This window comes from Stenella coeruleoalba (genome assembly GCF_951394435.1).
Source record: "Stenella coeruleoalba genome assembly, chromosome: 12".
Classification (NCBI taxonomy): Eukaryota; Metazoa; Chordata; class Mammalia; order Artiodactyla; family Delphinidae; genus Stenella; species Stenella coeruleoalba.
Window position 1 is genome coordinate 42734107 of NC_137158.1, and position 22330 is coordinate 42756436.

The 22330-nt window shown below is 36.3% G+C and overlaps 1 protein-coding gene across 5 annotated transcripts in view; it reads right to left on the bottom strand.

The window, feature by feature from the left end:
• The window catches only part of REV3L (REV3 like, DNA directed polymerase zeta catalytic subunit), a 230608-nt gene that overhangs the window by 33198 nt on the left and 175080 nt on the right, over positions 1-22330 (bottom strand). For 4 of the 5 annotated variants that reach the window (XM_079939298.1, XM_079939295.1, XM_079939296.1 and 1 more), the window contains 7 exons: positions 20783-20898; positions 19026-19144; positions 12070-12188; positions 7502-7643; positions 5642-5886; positions 4592-4700; positions 2527-2733 (listed from right to left, as the gene is read on the bottom strand). In XM_079939298.1, the coding sequence (XP_079795424.1) occupies positions 2527-2733; positions 4592-4700; positions 5642-5886; positions 7502-7643; positions 12070-12188; positions 19026-19144; positions 20783-20898 (1057 nt within the window). Of the gene's footprint in view, positions 1-2526; positions 2734-3185; positions 3313-4591; positions 4701-5641; positions 5887-7501; positions 7644-12069; positions 12189-19025; positions 19145-20782; positions 20899-22330 lie in introns of those variants that run through there. The other variant, XR_013830767.1, reaches the window with a different exon arrangement.

The window sequence follows — 22330 nt, forward strand, 5'->3', positions numbered from 1 at the left end:
CCTATTATCATTTTCCTTCTCACTGAAGAGTTTCTTTTAGCATTTCTTGCAAGGCAGGTCTACTGCCAACAGATTCCCTCAATTTTTGAGGAAAATCTTAATTTCTCCTTCACTTTTGAATGATAATTTTGTAGGGTACAGATTTCTAGTTGAAGAGTTTTATCTCTTAACACTTTAAATAGTTTACTCCATTTTCTTCTTGCTTGCGTGGTTTCTAAGGAAAAGTTGGATATAATTCTTACCTTTGCTTCTCTATAAGCAAGGTGTTTTTTCCCTCTGGCTTCTTTCAGGATTTTTAATTTAGTGTTGATTTTCTGCAGTATCTAGAAACCTAGAAAATGATGTCCCTAGGTTTAGTTTTTTGGGCATTTATTCTGTTTGGTGTTCTCTGAACTTCCTCGATCTGTGGTTTGGTGCCTGACGTTAATTTGGGGAAATTCTCAGTCATTATTGTTTCAGTATTGTTTCAGTATGTCTTCTGTTCCTTTCTCTCTTCTTCTGGAATTCCTATTACATGTATGTTACACCTTCTGTAGTTGTCCCAGTTTTAGGATATCTCTTTTTTCAGTCTTTTTTTCTCTTTGTTTTTCAGTTTTAGCAGTTTCTACTAAGATTTCCTCAAGCTCTGAGATTCTTTTCTTAGCCATGTTCAGCATAGTAGTCAGAGGCATTCTTGATTTCTGTTACAGGATTTTTGATTTCCAGCACTTCTTTTTGGTTCTTTCTTAGAATTTCCACCTCTCTGCTTACACTGCCCATCTGTTCTTGCATGCTGTCTACTTTAGCTATTGGAGGGAGCTCTTAGCATCCTAATCATAGTTTTAGATTTGCAGTCTGACAAACTCCAACATCCCTGCCTTATCTGAGTCTGGTTCTGATGCTTTCTCTGTCTCTTCAAACTGTTTTTTGGCTTTTAGTAAGTCTTGCAATTTTTTTTTGATAGCCAGACATGATGTATTGGGTAAACGGAACTGCTATAAATAGGCCTTTAGTAATGTGGTGGTAAGGTGTCGGGGGAGGGGAAGGGCTCCTTAGTCCTACGAGTAGGTCTCAGTCTTTCAGTGAACTGTGCCTCTGGACTGTAGACTTCACATGCGATTTTCAGTTTTTCACCCCACTTTGGTGGGACAGGATGACTAGAGTGGGCTGCAGTATTTTTTTTCCATGTAGAAGGCTACAGCAGTTGGAGCTGGATATTTCCCTTTCTCCAGGTCAGTTAGGCTCTGATAAAACTCCATCAGGTTAAGCGCTGGTTAAATAGTTTCTCCTGAGGGCAGACTCTGTTAAAAACGGAATGCTCTGGTGTATTTCAAAATGGTTCTTTTCCTCTCTCTGTGCCAGAAGCACAAGGGAATTTTTTTTCTGATATTCACTGTTAGAACCTGGTTGAGCTCCTAGAGGTAAAATTCACAAAAGTGTGGGGACCCTGATGACTGGGTCCTTTGGAGTTTTTATCACTCAGATTTGTCCACCCTGAGCCTCCAGCGATTCATCATTTATAGTTCGGTTTTCCCTACCATGGCACTGGTTCTCACAGAGATCTGTGCTCTTGATTTCTGCTCTGGTAAGTTGTGACTCTCTGTATACACTTGTTGGTCTCTTCAGTTTTGGGGGCAGCAGTTTACCCTGTGACTTCACCTCTCTGACAGATCTAAGAAGAGTTGTTGATTTTTCTGTCTGTTCAGCTTACTTAGTGTGAGGACAGAGTAGAGACTTGCAGTTTCTTACATGTTGGACATGAAACCGGAAGTCCCTTGCACAGGTTTTTGGAGTTTACTTTGCCTACTGTGAGCTCTGTGGGAACTTGATTCTTCCACTGCTTTTCCCTTATTGAACTACTGCAAATATGGTATACCACAATGCTCTAGCCTTCATCTGGCATGAAAAGATCATCAAGCAAACAAGCTTACTCTGTTCCTTTCCCAACCATTAGTAAATTATTATATTACTCTGTCATACTATACTGTACTCATGTCAAATTAACACCCTAATTTAGTAAATAACAAGAAATCAGTCTTGTTTAATGAAAAGTGTCTTTTAATTGCAACTACCACTGCAAAAGAAAGGTTCTGCTTTGTATCTACTGGTACACTAGTAAATATGGAATGATTGCTTTTATTCTGACATTTGGAGAAGACAAATGAACTATCATCAGACCTCTATCAACACATTAAAAGGAATTATTTAGTACCAATGTTACTGTAAACAATGCTGTAAAGGCGGCACTGAAATCTCATGTCAGTAATTGGTTACAATAGGGTCATCCAGATTATGCAGAAATATGTGTATGCTAATTTCTAAAATTATCATTGAACAAAACACAGAGAGTTCTCAGAGAAAACGCACAAATTCCTAAGAATATGTATATATCAATATATAAGTCCTGGTTTGAGAAAAACTGATCCTATGTTATGGAAATGAAACCATTTTGTCTAAAGTTTCAAAACAAAATGGTTTAATGAATAGGCATTCATTTAATGCTGCTTTAGTCTCTTTTGAAAAAAACTATAGACTTTTATCACTTACCTCAATGCATGGCATCCTCCCAGAAAAATTAGCAGCTGTGTAGCCAAATGTGACATTTGCTATCAGCTTAAGTCCTAGCTGACGTGCATCGAGCATTCGTGAAAGGGCTCTGTCTTGCTTGTAAGCCTTCATCGACTGCTTCACCATCAGTCTAGTCTTCAGAATCTCTTCGAGCATTCTTGGTAGCACACCCTTTCTTACTGAAGGCTATCATAAAGGAAAAAAAGAATGTTTAAATCCCTTAAACATTATAGATTTAGACAATTAAGAAGGAAGCACAAAGTATAACAATGGCCAACTGTCATGAATTGAAACATACGAACAATAGCGTGGCCACAGGACGAGTGGCCATCAATATAAAATCATCACATTTTCTTTCTTTTGAAGAGGACTTTTCTCCTAAAACGTTCCTGTAATGTTTATAAATCTAATGTAGCACTACTATGTGAGTTCAGAGACCTCCAGGGAGGAGGATGCCAACTAGTACATAAGAGACCATATAATGAGTTCAGAGGGAAATTTTGTTAAAACTCTGATCCAAACCCCCACTCTTTCAGAAAGACACACGGGATTTGTATCACTCATAACAAACCTCAGTTTTTAAAGATCTCATCCTAATGACCCCACACAGTAATCTGCATGGAACTCCATTTATCTACCTTGGAAGAATGAAGAGCTGGGTTGACTCTGCTGACATTCAAACCTGCAGTTCCAGGGACTCTAGGTATTTCAAATCTGATGCTTAGACCACTAAGCCATCCCCTCCGGCCTATATTTATTAGCAATCTGGAAGAGGGGATGAATAGTGAGGTGATAAAATTTGTTGATGCCAAAAAAAAAAAAAATCATTTGTATTAATCAAGACTAGGGAGAATTTATGAGAACTCCACTAGGAATGAAAACCACAAAACAGTATTAACTCTGAAGATGATTCACAGACACGTGCAAGGTAATGCATGTTGGACTGAACAATTAAAACCTCAGGAATAGGATAATCACACTCCTGAATATTAAAAAATCTAGTTTTCATTAAGCTTTACACATTGGGTCAAAATGTAGATGCAAGTTCTTAAAATGCTGTTAAAGGGAGATAAAATAATAAGCTGCTAGATATGTGACAATGAAAACATATTGTAACCTCTAATTCATTCTGTGTACCTTCTGAAGCAGCCATAATGTTTATATTAAGACATAATATATGTTATTATGTTAAAATGTAATATTTTCCAAAATGTAATATATCATGAACTCACTTGGTAAAAATTTTCCTCATATCTAAATGGCTAATTTTATAGTACTCTTTAAACACAGCATCCTCTTACTGGTAGAGAACGATGATACTTTTGCTAAGTACACCAGAATGAATTTGAGGGCTAGCGGGGTCCATGCTACCACCACCAACCACCCTACCATCCCCACGATTCTAGTACAGACTCACTGCTAAGGAAATAGAAAAGAAAGGAATGAAGTTGGCATATGAGAGGCAATATAATCTTCTCCTAGATCTCTTCCTATTTGTCTTTATTCATTTATGAGGCTTTTTTAGTTTCTTTTGAGGGGAGACAAAGGAGAGAAAAAAGGGACTCTGTTATTAGTTTGGGTATCTTCTTAAAAAATACAATCAATAAATACATTAGAATATCATTATTTCTAAGGCAGTCTTAATTTAAAGTATATAAAACAATTAGTAAAGTATACACATTAAGGCAATTTTAATCTTTATAAGTTAACATTGTTGTGATCATAAAATAGCTACTTAAGCCTGCCAGATTCTAATAAAGGGCAGAAGGTATATAGGCACATTTATTTCTTGCAATAGTTCATTAAAAGCTAAAATCTTATAATTAAAAGATTTTAAACCTAAATTCATGCAGAACAAGATTACTATTTTTTTTTAAATGATTTAAAAAATTTCTTGGAAGATTCCCTATATCTTTGACTTTCTGAGATAAGATATTGAAGCAAACTTTTTTTTTTTTGGTATTATATGCCAACAACATCTAAACGATCAGCTCTCCAAAGGTTAAGCCACAGTTGATACCTTTCATTTCTAAAAGAGTATTACCTTGACAAAAGCTATTCCATTGGGGGACACTGTGATATCATGCCTAATTTGGTAAAGTAAATCTGGAGGTACTCTTAGAGAGGTACAGCCAAATTTGAACTCATCATACCTGTTAAGAAAAAAAAAAATTAAGCAAATACTTTCTCAAATCATAGAACAGAGATTCTAGGCAATTTTAGGAATCTTTCTAATTCTATTGGAAACTCATTTTTAAACATCTAAACATGAATTAATATACTTAGTAATATGTTTAGTTACCAAAAAGCAGTTTTTCAAATATTAGAAACATTTCTTAAATAGCACTATCCTAAAGTACATGGGAAAAATCTATACTAAAATACCAAATTTCAGCTCAACATATGACTACCTTACACTAAGTTCCCTGAAGAAAAATTTAAGCCTTAAGTAAAAAGACTGCAACTAACTTTTCCAAATTCCTGTTCTTACTAAAAAGACAGAATTACCAATACAATTTCCATAAAAGCTTTCTATAAGGAGTGAATATACTTCAGACTAAAACTATAACACTTGGTTTTAAATACACAGAAATCATTATAAAGGAAGACTGTATATTTCTTATGAGAAAAAATTTGGTTGACATGAAAAAATAAAATGTAACATTTGGCAATTTAACTTTTTTTTAGAAAACGAACTATTTCTAAGGAAAGTCAAGAGGAGGTCATAGCCGAAGTTATAAGACCATAATCCTCAAACTGTTCCACTGAAAAGTGATTTATACCAACAAATTAAATATAACTCTTATTTAAAAAGAGACCATAGATATACACAAAGATGGAACAGATAAATTGGCTGATCGTATTCACAGTCTTCTTCATATGAGTTATTCATCCATGATGCTCAATCAGTCATATGGTGATCCATGTTAATTAATTAGTAAGGTAACTACAAAGAGCGGACTAGATGTGCTACAGCCCATTCATCTTGCTCGTAAGGGCAGTCTCATGTGCAAAGAGGCACTCAAAGAAAGTCTAATTTTAGTAAGAAATACAAAGTACAACAAAGTAATTGTAAATATGAAAAAAAACTTACTTCCCCAAGTTTTCCACATGGCCAAGGCAGGTGGAGAAACAGTAGTTGTATGCAATCACAATAGAAGGATACAGTGACTGGAAATCCAAAACGAGAACAGAGTTGCTATAAAAACGAGATTCAGGCTCCATAATTAGAGGAACACACTGTGGAGCTCTCATCTGGGATCTTTGCTGTACACTAGGTGTCACAGGAATATAGTTCATTGGTTTAGCAATACGCAACATCATTGATTCCACACGGTACTGCAGGCAGAGAGGTAGAAGTAGGGAGAGAAGAAGAAACTTAAATACAAATATACTGGTCTTCTGAATATGTGAAAATCATTTGGGGGATGTTTTACTCTTCAAAATACGGCTGTAAGACTTTTCTTACAACACAGTTACATAATGTTGGTTATTTAATCGGCTTTCAGGTATCAGAAGGGAACCCTTCATAAGTCCTTTTCCTATTCCCATAACTTTTATAAAAACTGCAAAATACGTCAGATAACTTACACAATAAATTATTTTTGAAAAGACAGACACAATTAGATTTCTTTTAATATTTAAAGATAGCAATATCATAATAAACAGATGTAGAAGAGACAGTTGTACAATTTGACAATTTCATTTAAAAAGTTGGCCAATAATCTTTGACAAATTTGGGAAAATTAGAGAATGGGGGTCAGGACACTTGAGATGGGTAAATGTTATCTCAATTTCCCAAGAAGGAACACAAGATTCCAAAACTGAAAGGTAGTCAGGTTAATACTGGTCCCTCACAAAAATTAATCAAGCAATTACTGATTGTTTATAATAACTGCTATAAAGCAGACGGTTTATAGTTTAGAAAAAGAAAGCACTCACAAGAACCAGCATGGGTTCACTGAAGTATTCTCATGTAGTTTTAAAGTATCTTTGCCTTTTATTATGAGCCAGATCAAATAGTTTTTAAAACTTGTGGGAGTATAAATAAGTAAAATAAATAGCTTTATAAGCTATTTAATAATAGCAATAAAATTAAATACAGCAACAGGTAATGCTAAAGTAGTTAGCGCTCTAGTTTTGCTATATATACTGAATTGGTAGATTGGGGGAATGTTATAGATATAAAATAATTAAAATAATTAAAATAAAAGATTTTATGAGGTTAAGGAAACTAAGCGATTTAATGTAGTATGCTGGATGGCTAGCACAGTGTTTATTTAACACACTAGAAGTATTCAAATAAACATTTGTGGAATAAAAGCATGAAACCATTTTCAGCAAGGCATTTAAACAAAAATCTTTCATTATATCCTTGGGAAACTAGTTAGAAAGAGATGAGTTAAATGGCTTCCAAGCTCCCATTTTTCTTTAACATTAAATAAAAGTGATACAGCCCACTTATGTTGATTCCCAAATCCTCCTCCTTTTTTTTATATTAAAGTTATCTGCTGGGAGTTGGAACAGCCAAAAGTAGGAATGTAAAACAAAAGAGAGGTAGGCTTTCTTTGCCGCATCCCCAGTTCTGAGCGGCCTTTCAAGTCATCCCTAATCACACTGACAGTATTCAGGAACATAATACCATCCTCAAGGGCATAGCCATTTATTTTCTTATTATCATGCAAAACTCAGCAGTGGCCAAAAAGTTGGTGTGGAGAAAAAATAAAAAGCGGAGCTCTAACAAAGTTAAAAAAAAAAAAAAGCAGAGCTATTAAGTGGATTAAAGCTTTTCCAGAAAATGAAATTATAAGATTTGATTAACTAGCTACATGTATATATTAGTTGGTACCAGAAAGAAAGTTAAAAAAAAAGCAACAAATCACTTCAGACATCTCAAAAGTACATATATCATTCACATAGAACTTTCAGGTGTGCAAGAAAATTGACTTCCTACCTGTGAACCCCTTGTCAGTACATGTAAAAACTGAATGCCAAAAAGTCTAGCCATTTCACTGGTTTTCCCAATCAGGTCCAGCTGTTCTAACATTTGGAGATTTCCACGGACACGGCTAATGTAATGATCAACCATTTTCCATCTGTTAAAAGAGAATCCATGCTATGAATGTTTGAGAAAAATTTGTATACTTGAAACTAGTACTGTTTTCATTATGTCAAAAACTACCTATTAAAAGTGAGGTTATTTACGGAGGGAGTCATGATCGAGCCTTTAGCAAAGTACGTTAAGGAGTTAAACATTAGAAAATTTCAGATATTTCAAGGGCATAAAACCTAGTGAAAACATGTAAAGTTTAAAATAATGCTTGTGATAAGGTGGTAAGACTAAGGATAATTATTTTCAACATTTTGCTTGATTTTACTCTATTTTTATTATAAAAAATTAACACTGTCTCTTAGATGCCACTGCTAATGATGCAATAATTATACAATTATAATTATGCTATTTAAAGGCTTTTAAAAAACATGTAGGCTTTGGGTTATCACTGTTAATACCAGTCTTAAAAATTTAAGTATGCACTGGTGTCTTATGGAAAGAAACAGAGTAATTTGGTGAAGATTTAGAAAAATCAGGAAAATAATTTTATTTTTTATTATTATTATTATTTTTTGCGGTACGCGGGCCTCTCACTGTTGTGGCCTCTCCAGTTGCGGAGCACAGGCTCCGGACGCGCAGGCTCAGCGGCCATGACTCACGGGCCCAGCTGCTCCGCGGCATGTGGGATCCTCCCGGACTGGGGCACGAACCCGTGTCCCCTGCATCGGCAGGCGGACTCTCAACCACTGCGCCACCAGGGAAGCCCCCATATCACATTTTAATATGTATTTTTTTAAGATCATTCATGTGATCCTTCAATAATACATATAGCCAAATGTAAAGCTTAAGATAATGCATTATGTGTGGATTCAGTTCCTTTAAATATGTTAAGTCCAATTCTCGATTTCACTTGGCAAAAACATACATATCCTAGATAATACCTAATTAGAGGCAGCAAAATATACATTTAGAGCATTCTAGGGTATATAAACAAACCACCAAATGTAGTTTTCAACGTTAGCTTTGATATCAAGTTTCATTTTATTTATTGGTATATAACTTCTCCTAAGCTTCTGTTTCTATAAGGCTTTGATCATAAGCTCAGTGCTTTCTGTGATTTAACTTCACTTCCTTGAGATTCCTTAAAAGAGACTGGAGAATAAGTTGACATGCTCAGAAAGCAGTTTCCCCAAATATATCAAATTGTTTTTAAGGCTAGACTTTCCTATCCTCACCATCATATGGCCTTACAATTCAATAAGCAGAGCTTCATTCATTTCAAACATCAGATACATTAATTTTAGGACTATGTTCTTTATACAGCTATTTTCTAAGCTTATTACTATCCATTTTACCTTTAACCTAAGGAACAGTAGAGGTGGGAACTTTCAGTTCTGATTACAGTAGAGTAACTGGTACTAGACTAGCCCTCCTGGATAAAGGAGTCAAGGGAATCGTTTTTGGGCAATGAACAATAGGTAATGTAGGGCCATGCTCCTTGAGAGAAGGGAAACTCATGAGGTGAGCCCCAGCCTGCATGGAGCTAATTTTCTAAACACGGTGCAATGCGCTAAGTCTGAGCAGAGCTGGCTATACTGCTAAGCTGAGGAGGCAGGGATCAGAGTTCAGGCAGCTGCCGCTGGGGTCTGTGGGACAGGGCACCTGTGCAAGGGGCAGGCTTAGCATTTAGAAGTAAGGTGGGGCCTCCCTGTGAGTAACTGGCCCAGGGCTATGCTGAAAATGAGCAGGAGGAAACCACATGAGGCTTACTAGAGAGTAGCTGCTCTGGGCTTCAGTTTGGAACAGAACTTGTTAGATAGTGTTGCAGTTGGAGGTCTAGCCATGCCAGAGTGGAGAGACTTCATTACCCCCTTATTAACAACCTGGGCATCCAGCTGAGAGCTCAGAAAAACCACGCCTTAGGAGTAAGGCAGAGTAAAGCCAACTGTAGACCAACCTAAAACCAAGCACTAACAATATGCACATAGAATCTGGAGACTGAGTCTTGTCAAGTTGGAGGGGCTTAGGAAACACTTTGGGCTTTTCAGAAATCCACCTTGACAAAGCACAAAAACCAGGTTTGCACAAGTTCAAGGTGATCAGCCAATCACTGAATTGCCTACTAGGCAAAAATAAACATGCTTCAGAGGAAGATAAAATCCAGAATCTGTACAACAGAACATGAGCAATATCCATTACATAATCATGCAAAGAAACAAAAAAATATGACCCACAGTTAAGAAAAATAGCAGTCAACAGAAACTAATACAGAGATGGCCAGGTGTTGGATATAGTAACAGATAACATATAGGTATGTTCAAAAATCTAAAGAAAAGATATTCAAGAAGTTAAAAGAAAAATGTAATCTTAGTGAGTTAACCAATGGAGAAATCCACCAAATATGGAAACTATCAAAAGAAAGAACCAAATGAGAATTCTGGGACTAAAAATAACTGAAATACAAAATTTATTGGTTATTCTTTTTTTTGGCCGCACTGTGGGGCATGCGGGATCTTAGTTCCCTGACCAGGGATCAGACCTGTGCCCCCTGCAGAGGAAGTGCAGAGTCCTAACCAATGGACAGCCAGGGAAGTCGCTATTGATTGTTCTTAACAGCAGGTTGGTGATGACAGAAGAAAGTTAGTAAACTTAAAGATAGGTCGTTAGAAAAAAGACTGAAGAAAAATGTACAGAGCCTCAAGGGTCTATGGGACACTGTCAAATAGAATAATATACATAGAGATTATTGAGATCATCAGTAAGTTGAGGTTATAAAAAAAAATCAGGTGAAATAAATTTCATAGGTAACAAACCCTTAGAAGAACAGATAGGACATATAACCTATTTCATCTTTGGCAGAGAACAGGAGGGAGATGCAACGGCCATAAAAGCAGGTAAGAATGAAATTGTTAATGTGTTAATAAATTCTTAAAGGTCATGTATGGGCTAGCATGACAATTTAGAATCACTGGAAGCCCTAGACACCAGGGAAATCTTTTTCCACGAGCCTCCACCAAGTGCTCACAAGAAAGACTGGGGGCAGGACAGTGCACACAGGAATAAAACCCTGCAACTTCTTCCAACGCTTCTCTTATATGAAGCAAAGCCTTGAGCTACTGTGGGACCAGCAAGAAATTCTCCAATCCTTAGGGTTTATGCAAAGATCCATTATCTCTGGGAAGAGAAGAGATGCAAAAGATGTTTACAGCTGGGAGGGGGTAGTAGTAAAAGCTGCACCCGAGGGAAGGCAGGAAACCTCCCCTGTTCCAACCACGGGCCTTGTACCAAGTAACAAACAGTAGCTGTCTATCACTGGGAAAGGGGCAGGAAACTTTCCCATCATAGATTCCAGGTAAAGAAACACCACTCCTGGGGAAGGAGTAGAAGCATAAGCCATGTTCCTCTGTGGAAGAGTCAGGAAACCCGCTTGGGCCAGGACCTGGCAGTGATACAAAGCAGAAGTCTATCACCACTGTGGGAAGAGCAGGAATGCTGAGAAAGCCTCATCTTCGAGGCCTGGGAGAGCAGGAACTCTCAAAGACTAACTCTGGACCAGGAAAAGTGAGTTAATTCCCCTGCCTCCACTATAAGTCTTACACAGAAAAACAGCAGCAGCAGCCATCCACTCATTAAGCCTGACTTTGCCAAAAAAAAAAAAAAAAAATATATATATATATATATATATTGCATACACTGGAAAAAGGAGAACAAATGTTGATTTCTCATCAGAAATAATGAAGGCCAGGAGAAAAGGGAATTTAAAGCAGTGAAAGAAAAATAATTCTCAACCCCAGGATTAGTGAAAATATTCAAAAATAAGGGTGAGATAAAGAAAGACATTTTCAGATAAATAAGGGCTGAGAGAATTTCTTGCCAGGAGTCTTCCCCTAGAAGAACTGCAAAGAAAACGATTTAGCACTTTCTTCAATGAAAATGTATGTTCACACAAAGCCCTGCATACAGCTTAATACATAATAGCTTCAAACCAGAAACAACTCAACTGTCCATCAACAGGTGACTGGATAAATTGTAGTATACTCATACAATTGAATATTATTTAGTAATAAAAATAGGAACAAACTCTGGTTCATGCAACAACGTGGTTGCATCTCAAAAACATGCTGAGTTTCTTGAAAGAAGACAGACACAAAGCGGTAGACTGTAAATAATTCTAATAATACAAAGTTCTAAAACTGACAAAACTAATCTATAGTAATAGAAATTCAATTCATACTTACCTGGGTGGTTAAGGAATAGGTAGATTAACTACAAAGCTATATAAGGGAATTTTCTGGGTGTTAGAAATGTTCTTTATCTTGATTGGGGTAGTGATTACAGGGTGTATACATTTTTCAAAGTCACTGCACAATATACTTTAAACGTGTGCATTTTATTGTATATAAATTATACTCCAACAATACTGATTTTTAAAAAGAGACATTATCCTCTTCAGAGTTATAAAACATTACCTGTATAGATCTGTCTTGTTATCAAACCAATCTGATAAGACTCGAAAAGTAAAGAGGGGAAAACGCTGATGAAGAACATGAAAGCTCACATTTTCAAAGGTGTAGTTAGTTAGAGCCACCTAAGGAAAGAAAAGGAAAACTCCATTATAATAATGCTCATACTTACATGCAAATGGGTTCTAAAAAATCCTAAATATTATTTCTAACTTTTCATAGTAGATATGAAAGCTACTTGTAAAAATGATTCGTGTTACAACTGAATCATAATTAATTTAAAACTATGTATATATAGCCTACTGGACAGAAATGTTTGTAATAAATTAATATTTAATTAGAAAAATAATCAGACCTGAAGAGGTTCAACTTGTTCATATAATACTTACTTTATAGATCCCAGTTCTTATCACTTCTGTTTATACTCTATGCCAATACAAATACTGACAAACAAGCACTGTCAAGCAAGTTAATTTTTTGTTCTTTCCGTACTTACTTTTTGATCCTGGGTGACATGCTGATTAACAGGCTCCCACAGATTCGAGGATGAGTTATCTAGTTAAAGGCAGGCATTCATCCTGCTCCCAAAAATTACATCAGTACTAAGACCCGATATATGGACATTATAGAGTCAATTTCATTCCGAAAGCAAAAGATTAAAAAGAAATGACAGCATGTTTCCCATCTTCAAAATATGTAGGTGAAAGCTGTGTTACTGGGAGAAGAATACTGAAAAAGTGTCCAAATTCATAAAACATACCTCTAGCTAGATGATCTCTCAGAAATACCTACAAGACACAAGCAGTCTAAACAATGGCAGGTATTACAGTGTAAAATGGAAATTAAGGAACCAGCAGTCACCATTCTTAGGTCAGCTCTGAGGAATAGTTCAAACAGCACTTCACATTTGTATATTACAATTTTAAAATATATTCTTTTCCACTTCTACAATCCAGCAAGTACAAAACAGGGATTGAATGTTAAGCTCATCTCAGTGCAGTGACCCCCAAAAAACTGGTCTTCTTTATCTACAATTTCTATCAATCTCCAGAACAACAGCATCAGAATGTGGCATACTTCGGAGTATGTGTATGTACTTACACTTAGAGAGAGAGAGAGAGAGAGAGAGAGAGAGAGAGAGAGACACACACACACACACACACACACACACACACACACACACACACACACACACGGACTTTTAAACTTTGGAATGAAGCTATCTATTCTAAAGTCACCAGTATAAAACAGGCACTAACCCATTATGGGGGTAAATGGAAGTAAATTACCATTTCTTTTACAAAAATCAGTATTGCCCTGGAGTACTTCTCTCAAAAATAAATAACTCATTTTATTATAAAATTCCCATATTTGAATGACTCTTCTACATGCTAGTGAATATTTTAATTTAGTTTAAAATTTTTTTCTATTTAGTTTCATAGAAAATTGAACCAAATATCTGATCTCAGGTAGTTACATGATTACCTAATAAAGAGAATAGCACTTCAGACCAAACCTAAACTTCTGCTAGAGTATATATCGTCATTAAAAACAATCAAAAAAATCTCTACAGAAAAGATCACCATGTTGTCCTGCAGCTCTCTCATTATGGGAAAACTTGAAGTTTGCCATGTAAGTTGACCTATAAGGATTAACTAGGGGATTCTGTGATCTCAAACTAAACTTAAATTTTAGAAATTGGTCCCCAATATCTGAGGCAGATGGCAGACCTATGTTCTGAGTTGATTTTATTTCAAATAGAACTATGTCATAAATTGGATTAAGACTAAAATATTATGACCTTATAGCACCCACTCTACTTTGGATCTTCTTAGTGTCACAGAAGCATGAAAATGGTCACCTATAATCCCAGCTGTGAGTAAAATTAAAGGAAGGAAACATGAACTCTAAAATTAAGATGATCCACCTTTAGAATGTTCCAATCTTTAGAGTGATTTACTCCATAAGTTGACAGTGAATCTAAAACTATGAATTAGGAGTTTGTTACTTGTTTTAGAAGGCAATCTGAGTAAGTTAAACATTGGAAAAATGTACTATGTAGATCAAAGTCAGAATTGATAGAGGAAGAAAGTGTTATAGTCCTTGGCCGTTTATTTTACTGATAAAGGAATCAGCGGATAGAGGTATGGTTACACTTTTCCATTCACAGAGTCAATGTGCAGTACCCAATGGTTAGTCACTTCAGAAACAAATTATTCAGAATGGGGAGAGGCAATCAGAGAATTAGTGCAAGGGAACTGAGAAAAGTGGAAGGAGACCATAAGGAAGCACCTGTGCCCTATTACCCTCTATCACCTTATTCCTGCAGTTGTTCATCATTTCCCCTGTCTTCAATTAAAAATTTTGGTTGACATAAACTTTCTATAGAAAAATACACAAATTTAAAGTGAACAACTCATGAATTTTTATGTATACATCCATGTAACCACCATGCATATGAAGAAATTTTTAGGACACTGGAAGGCTCCCTTGTGCCCTTTCCCACTCAATACTCACCAAAGTTACAGATTAGTCTTGCCTATTTTTAAACTTCATATAAATGGAAACATTTAATATGTACTATTATTTATCTGGTTTCTTTTGGTCAACATTATGTTTGAGATTCATCTATTGTTCAACGTGGCAATATTTCATTCTTTTTCATTGCCATGTGGTATTTTTTGTTTCAGCTGCTTACTCTGCACCCTAATACACACCAATTATTGGTGACAAGTCTATCTCCTTTTCTAGAGTGTTCGATAGCAAGAACATCTCTGTACTTCCTTCCCACTCCCTCCTCACTCTGCACCAAGACTCAACAGTGTTTCCTCTAAATGTATATATCATTTATGTCTCATCTGGCTCTTATATGCGTATGGGGTCAGTGATAGATGCCCTATCAAAGCCATATAATATATATGGGATATGTGTGTATATACATACATACACAGACATATACTCATTTTAAACATGCTCTCTGTTCTCAGAGAGCTTATTTTATATATTTTATTTTACACATGTTTTACCTTATATATGCTTAAAATAAAATATACAAAAATAAGACAGAGAGCATGCCCACAATCCTGATTCTTAACCCCATACTAGCTATGAGGCTTTTAGGCAAGTCACTTCTGTGAATGTCAGTTTTCTCATCTTGAATAATACCTCACTACTTTCTTGTCTTACTTATCCTGCAAGTTTGTGAGTATCAGAAGTCAAAAATGACAAGTCTATAAAAGTGCCTTATAAATAAGACAAAATATGAATACAAGGGAGCGTATTATTTTACCTAACAGATGCTTATTGACAGACTGATGCTGTAATAGGGAATATTAGAACCAGATTCCAGTGTTCCAAACTGAGATGCAGGCCTACATGCTTGTGTGGAAGCATCTGACCTTCCTAGTGACTCTGTTGGGAGTGTTCTTCACTATCTTATCTGACAACTCCTTCGTAGCATCTGATTCCTCTGTCTGATCCTCAAAATATTTTCATTCACAAAATTGTGCTTGGCTCAATCCTGATCGCTCTCTCCATTCACTTCTTGGTGAGCTCAACCACACTCTCATGTGACTTCCAAGACTGTACCTCTAATCCAGACTCTACCCCACATTTGAGACTTCCCTATTGAAATGTCTGTTGAGTATCTTTCACCTGGATATGACTGATACCTCATGCTCTATATCCTTAATCGTCATTTTCCCACCTAAACATGATCTTAAATCATCTATGCCAGAACCCTGACAATCATTCTTGACACCTCCTCCCCTTCATCTTTTTGTACATCCAATTCTTGTGGATTTACTCTCTAAATTGTTTTGTGAATCGCTATATCACTGTCAGTTTTCATTTGAGCTACTTCAATAATGTTCTCACTGGTTTCCTACCTCTGGTCTTGCCCCCTTCCACACTGCTACCAGAAAATAAGTCTCAGAGGTAATTCACATCAGTGCCTCCATATCACCTTAGCCACTCCGACGATCATACTCCAAGACCTGTGATTACCAGTAATTGTACCCTCTCCATAATCTCATGTAACCCATCCTCCAACCACCGTCTCCTTCCGGGTTACTCCCCCTGGTGCCCTGACCTCTTTGCTCCTAACCTAGCTCAAATTCCACAGTCAGTCATTATAATCCCAACCTTGCACTAACATTCAGTTCCCTGCCCCCTCTTGCTTCCTTTTAATTAATTAAATTTTAGTAAAGCCACAACCCTTTGCTTCTGAGCTGTGCTCAAATCTAACCCTCTGTTACTCTGCACTTATATCTGTGAATTTGAACACAGCTGGCAGGTATCTCTTTAATTTGCTGATGCAAAGCTCAAATGGGCTGTCAATGCCTAGCTTCTATATTTTCTTAATCACTCTCAAATTCTCCTAAATAACTCTTCTCTCCTCAAACCCAAAGAGCCTGAAGCTCTTGAAACTGAAGCAACCAGAAGAGAACTTCTCATCCTCACGGCTACCCACCTAACAACATCTGCACCCAGATAATCTGCCTGCTAAAATGGAGGAACCAGCTATACCCTTAATCTTAATTTGATCTAAACCGAGCCCCAAATCTGTACATTAGAGATGGCATTCCGTAATATTTGTTGAATTGAATCAGATATATTTCCAACCTAGTTTGCAAATTCTTGTAAGGCCTGGATTAAGTTGATATCCAGAAGGCCTCTAAATGTAATCCTCTGGGGAAGAGTCATTTATTCTTTCATTCAAGCAGTCGAGTATATCATGAGCACTATTTCAGAGGCACTTTGTTACCGAGGATTCAAAGTCTGGAGGGAACAGCAGAAATTCTATGTTAAGCAGGAGAGTGAAAACTAGTATATTAAAAAACAAATTTAAAAAATTTAAAAATCCAAAGTAGCATTAAAAAAAAGGTATCCATTCAACTGTAAATTGTATCTGGGGGGTGCAACTGTTGTGGAGATGTTGGATTTCACTTTCATTTTACATACTCTTCTGCAATTTTTAGAGTGAATATAAATTATTTTTAATAAGGAACATTAAAAACAAACTATAAATATTTAAGAAAACAAAGAGCTAGAAACAGCTAAGTGTCATGAGGGAGATACAGATAAAAGAAATAAAGATAAAAAAGGAGTTTCTGGAACTGTTTAAATCCAGAAAAAATAGTTTGAGGGCCTCTAATATGAAGAAACTCTTAGGGCCAAAGTCATAACCCTTAAAATCCTATACCACCTAGAGATACAAGACAGTACTTCCCACAAGTTCATTCAGGATTTCACGGAAATTTCCAAATTGCCAGGAGTACTTAGGGTTAGGAAAAAAGTGATAATCTAATATGGCACATCTAGGAAGTGGGGGTGGTGGTGGTGTAAATTACCTGACTCGTAACTTTTTCACAGTTGTTCTGCACAGATACAAATAAAGATCAGAGATGGTATATATGTAGTCTAGAATTAGAGAGAATTTCCAGTAAGGACTAAAGAAAGCCCTAAACTCTGAAAAAATATTTACTCTCTAATTTGTGATTTTTTAAGCTAACAGTTGATAATTGCTATAGTTGCCCTTTGGATCTTCAGGAATGAAAAGATCCCTAAAACTAAGTAAGACTCAATAATTTAATTTTGTGTTTATATACTTAATTTATGTGTTCATTCAGGCAGTATCGGAGACTGAAGTTTGAAATACGTAATGGAATATACAAACCAAATACATCACACAATCTCTGTACCTTCCATATCCTATGCCGTGTCACTAGGAATTACAGTGGACCCTTGAACAACACAGGGGTTAGGGCACCAACCCCCATGCAGTTGAAAATCTGTGTATAACTTTACAGTTAGCTCTTTGTAGATGCAAATCTGCATTGCAGATTCAACCAACCCGTGGATCATGTACTACTGTAGTATGTGTTTATCAGAGAAAAAAAAAATCCACCAATAAGTGGATCTGTGTAGTTCAAACCCATGTTGGAAGATTCTTGTGCTGACAATATTTTAAGAACAATAGGATAAAAATTATCCTCAAGCAGATACATGTATGGTACATTTTCAAATTAGATAAAATGTGAGCATAACTTGAAGCTCATGGTGCAGAGAGAAAATAAAAATGGGAATACCTAAATTTTATATAAAGAGCATATTTTCTTATCTGGAAGAATTACTCCATGATTGGTCCCAAAAGAATTGCAGAGGGCATGCTTGGAAACTCAAATTTTTATATAAATCTAGAAGAGCCAGAAAAGATCACAGCGGATAATGAGTATAATAGAAAGAGAAAGTATTTTCAAAGGGAAGTAGTTGAAGAATAAGAGTTCTCTCTTAAAGTTAAACATTTTATCTGATATTACAAGTCCAAAATCTGAGAATAGAGCAATTTATTGTAGGTATCTTTTTTCTTACATTTTTGGTGACAGAATTATTTCTCTGAGTGATTGCATATTAATAACATAGTTTCATACTACCAAAAATCCTTACCTGGGCCCCCAAAGACTCAACTGGATGCTGCTATTAACTATTGCCAAGTAATGTGTTTCCAATTGACCCAGGTTTTAAATATCCCTAGTTCAAAAAGTTCTTTCCTATATCTAGACTAAATTTTTCTTACTGTAATAAATCAAAAAGGTCAAGCTGAGTTTATCTGGCCTTGAGTGTAAAAATGATTTAAGAGCAAAAAATGATGAAATTACACAACATTCCATACATACAAGATAACATTTTATGATAGCTGTAGACTTTTATAGCCACTGCTATTTGTGCTTAGACACAAACAGGGGAAAAAAAATCATCAATAACAAAGCTAAATACTTCTATAGCTATGCATTTTAGAAAGTAGTATTTATTTTTGAAACTCTACTTAAGTATAATAAAAATAATTCACAAATAAGCATAAGCTATATAGGAAGCTATACTAATATTCTATAATGATTAAAATCACCATATATTGATCTAATCTCTTATTTCCAAACCAAATTTCAGATAAAGTACCTTACCTCATTTCTCATGATTCTCCAAAGATTTAATGTAATTCGGCCAACAATATTTATCTCACTCATTGTATCCGACCCATAGTCATCTCTTTCGGCTGCAAATCTATTCTCAACTTTGTCATCTATAGAAATGAATATAGGTTGCATCAGGACTCACAGAAACCAAATTTCCAAGCAAACCATGCAAAAGAAAATGAGAATAAAAATTCAAGATGAAGGTTAAAGATTAAATGTAATTCATAGTTTATTTTGTATTAGGTTTAAGAGAAAAATCATTATTTTGACTAATAAAACAATTTTTCTTTCCTCTTTAAGTTATAATTTTGTGAAATAAATGTATCTGAAAACTGTATATATTTTTCAACAATAAAAACACATATATACACTTTTTAAAAAATTAAATGCTTTTCTCTTTAAATATGATAATTACTGATGCTATTTGTTTTTTAAATAAATTTATTTATTTTTGGCTGCATTGGGTCTTCACTGCTGCACACGGTCTTTCTCTAGCTGTGGTGAGTGGGGGCTACTCTTTGTTGTGGTACGTGGGCTTCTCATTGTGGTGGCTTCTCTTGCTGCAGAGCATGGGCTCTAGGCACATGGGCTCAGTAGTTGTGGCTCGCGGGCTCTAGAGCACAGGCTCAGTAGTTGTAGCGCACAGGTTTAGTTGCTCCACGGCATGTGGGATCTTCCCGGACCAGGGCTCAAACCCGTGTCCCCTGCATTGGCAGGAGGATTCTTAACCACTGCGCCACCAGCGAAGCCCTGGTGCTATTTTTATGAATACCTAACACCACATCATTTCTTTGGTGTTTGGATGAAAAATATTTATTATTAAACTGGTCATTTCTTGGGGAAAAAAATGGTAGAATTTTTAACCTAAACAATTCTCTGGGGCTTCCCTGGTGGCACAGTGGTTGAGAGTCCGCCTGCCGATGCAGGGGACACGGGTTCGTGCCCCGGTCCGGGAGGATCCCACATGCCGCGGAGCGGCTGGACCCGTGAGCCATGGCCACTGAGCCTGCACGTCCGGAGCCTGTGCTCCGCAACGGGAGAGGCCACAACAGTGAGAGGCCCGCGTACCGCAAAAAAAAAAAAAGTAATTTTGGTATGAATATTATTACTGCCCCTCTCTTCAATTAGAATCACACTATTGGGGAACAGCCTTCAAAATTCATGTAATTTTTTAGCCTGACACCCAAATAAAAAAAACAGTTAGTGTTCCTCTACCATCTCCTCATTCCTCACCAAATGGATAAAACATAGAACCAGACAAATAAAATAAAATTATGGTATATCAAGTCAAAGAAATGTTATGTGCTTCATAATGATTATAAAGACTTTCTCATAATGCAGAAAAATATTTATGTTAAAATGCTGGATAGGGCTTCCCTGGTGGCGCAGTGGTTGAAAGTCTGCCTGCCGATGCATGGGACACGGGTTCATGCACCGGTCTGGAAATATCCCACATGCCGCGGAACGGCTGGGCCCGTGAGCCATGGCCGCTGAGCCTGCGCGTCTGGAGCCTGTGCTCCGCAGCGGAAGAGGCCACAACAGTGAGAGGCCCGCATACCGCCAAAAAAAAAAAAAAAAAAAAGCTGGATAAAAATGGGATATATGTATGATTAAAGTTTATAATGGAGTTATGTATATCTAGAACTTACACAATTTAGTATTAAAAATCAGGCTAAAACAATAATCTTGTCTTTATTTGTAATTTGCCCTGTAGTTAACAATAAAACATTCATAGTGCTTCCTACCTGGCACCCGAGAGATCATCTGGCATAAGTCAACACTCAGTGCAGCAGCCCTCTGTAAGAGGTAACCCCAGGAATGCATCTGAATCTCATATCCTAGCAGAATATCAGGATCATACCTAAAGAAGGAATGAAAAAATTAAACAAGGACCACACGTTTGAACCTTTAAGCAGAAGAACTACTTCTTTATGATATAAATTACAAAATTAAAAATCTACATTTTATAATGTTTCTCAGGTGGAAAAGGGTGATATAGTGGTGCCTATAGAATTTCTTTAGAGGAAGGGGTGGGGTGGTTAAGTTCTTAGTTCAAAGCTACTTTTGTAAAAGCAAAAGTAGTTTTTACTTAGATTATGTATTTACTTGATATGACTTGGCAAAGAGGCTGCTAAAAATTGGGGTGGGAGGCAGGCATTACCAGTAAAGTGTATGAGTGAGGGTATAATTGAGATATAACGTGGGTAGGGGCAGGGTGAAGTATGAGGGCACGTGTGGATACTGTATTTTGAAAATGATCCCCCAGGTCATTTTGTTGTCACTTCTCTACCCCTCTCCCTCTACTGTCCTTAAACAGTTGTAATGCTGAGGAAAAAAATGAAAATTTCTTCCTTTTCCCTCTTAGTAAAGACTTGGTCCTCACATAAAGTAAGGCCTCTGTAACGATAAGTTCGTCCTCTAAACTTAAGAGGAAGGTGACTCAGTTTAATGGAAGAATTAAATATTAATAGGGGTGAGATTAATGTGGGGAAGCTAAACATCAGAAACTAGGTGAAAAATACGCTCACTGTGGTCACACAGTTGCACTGGTAGAACTGAACTGACGATCTGCATCCACCTTAGAAGGAGCTGCTTTGTGCTTCTTCTGAGGACTTCCACCGTGACCACCATAAAAAAGTCTGATTATAGTACAAAGGAAAATAAGCATGAAGATTTACTTCAATGGGAAAATGGTGTGGGCAAGAGAAGAACTGATTACAGTCTTAGGTGGAGAACAAAAACTTTTGAGAGTGAAAACTACTGTAATGCTATCAAATTAGAAGTTCCAAATTACTCTGATTATTGTACCATTATTCATAAAAGCCAAAAAAGTAGAGTGAAAGATCACAAAAATTTATAAAGCTGGGTTTTACGTAACTGCTTATAAAGTCACTCTGAATTATGGGATGAGCAGCCTGTCCATATTACATCACTTAACACTATTAAGTTTCACCAATGTCTACAGTTATAGATTACCCCAGTTTACTAATGTAAGCAATATATGGCTACTCAGCAAGTCTGTGGTAACAATGGATCATGGGAAGACCAGATCTATTTTTAGAACTGGTTTGCTAATATTTTATCATACTTTCATAGCTAATTTCTTTAAATGGGTATTGAATGACATTAGTTTTTACTTAGATAATAAAAATAAGAATGTCACAAAAATGTCTCCTTACTTAAGTGGCTAATGTCAAAAGAACTAGACTCAAACTTCTGCAATAATATTCTTTTCATTTTTCCTATTCCTTAAAGGCCCTATAAAATACATTCCCTAACGTAAATTTCAATAT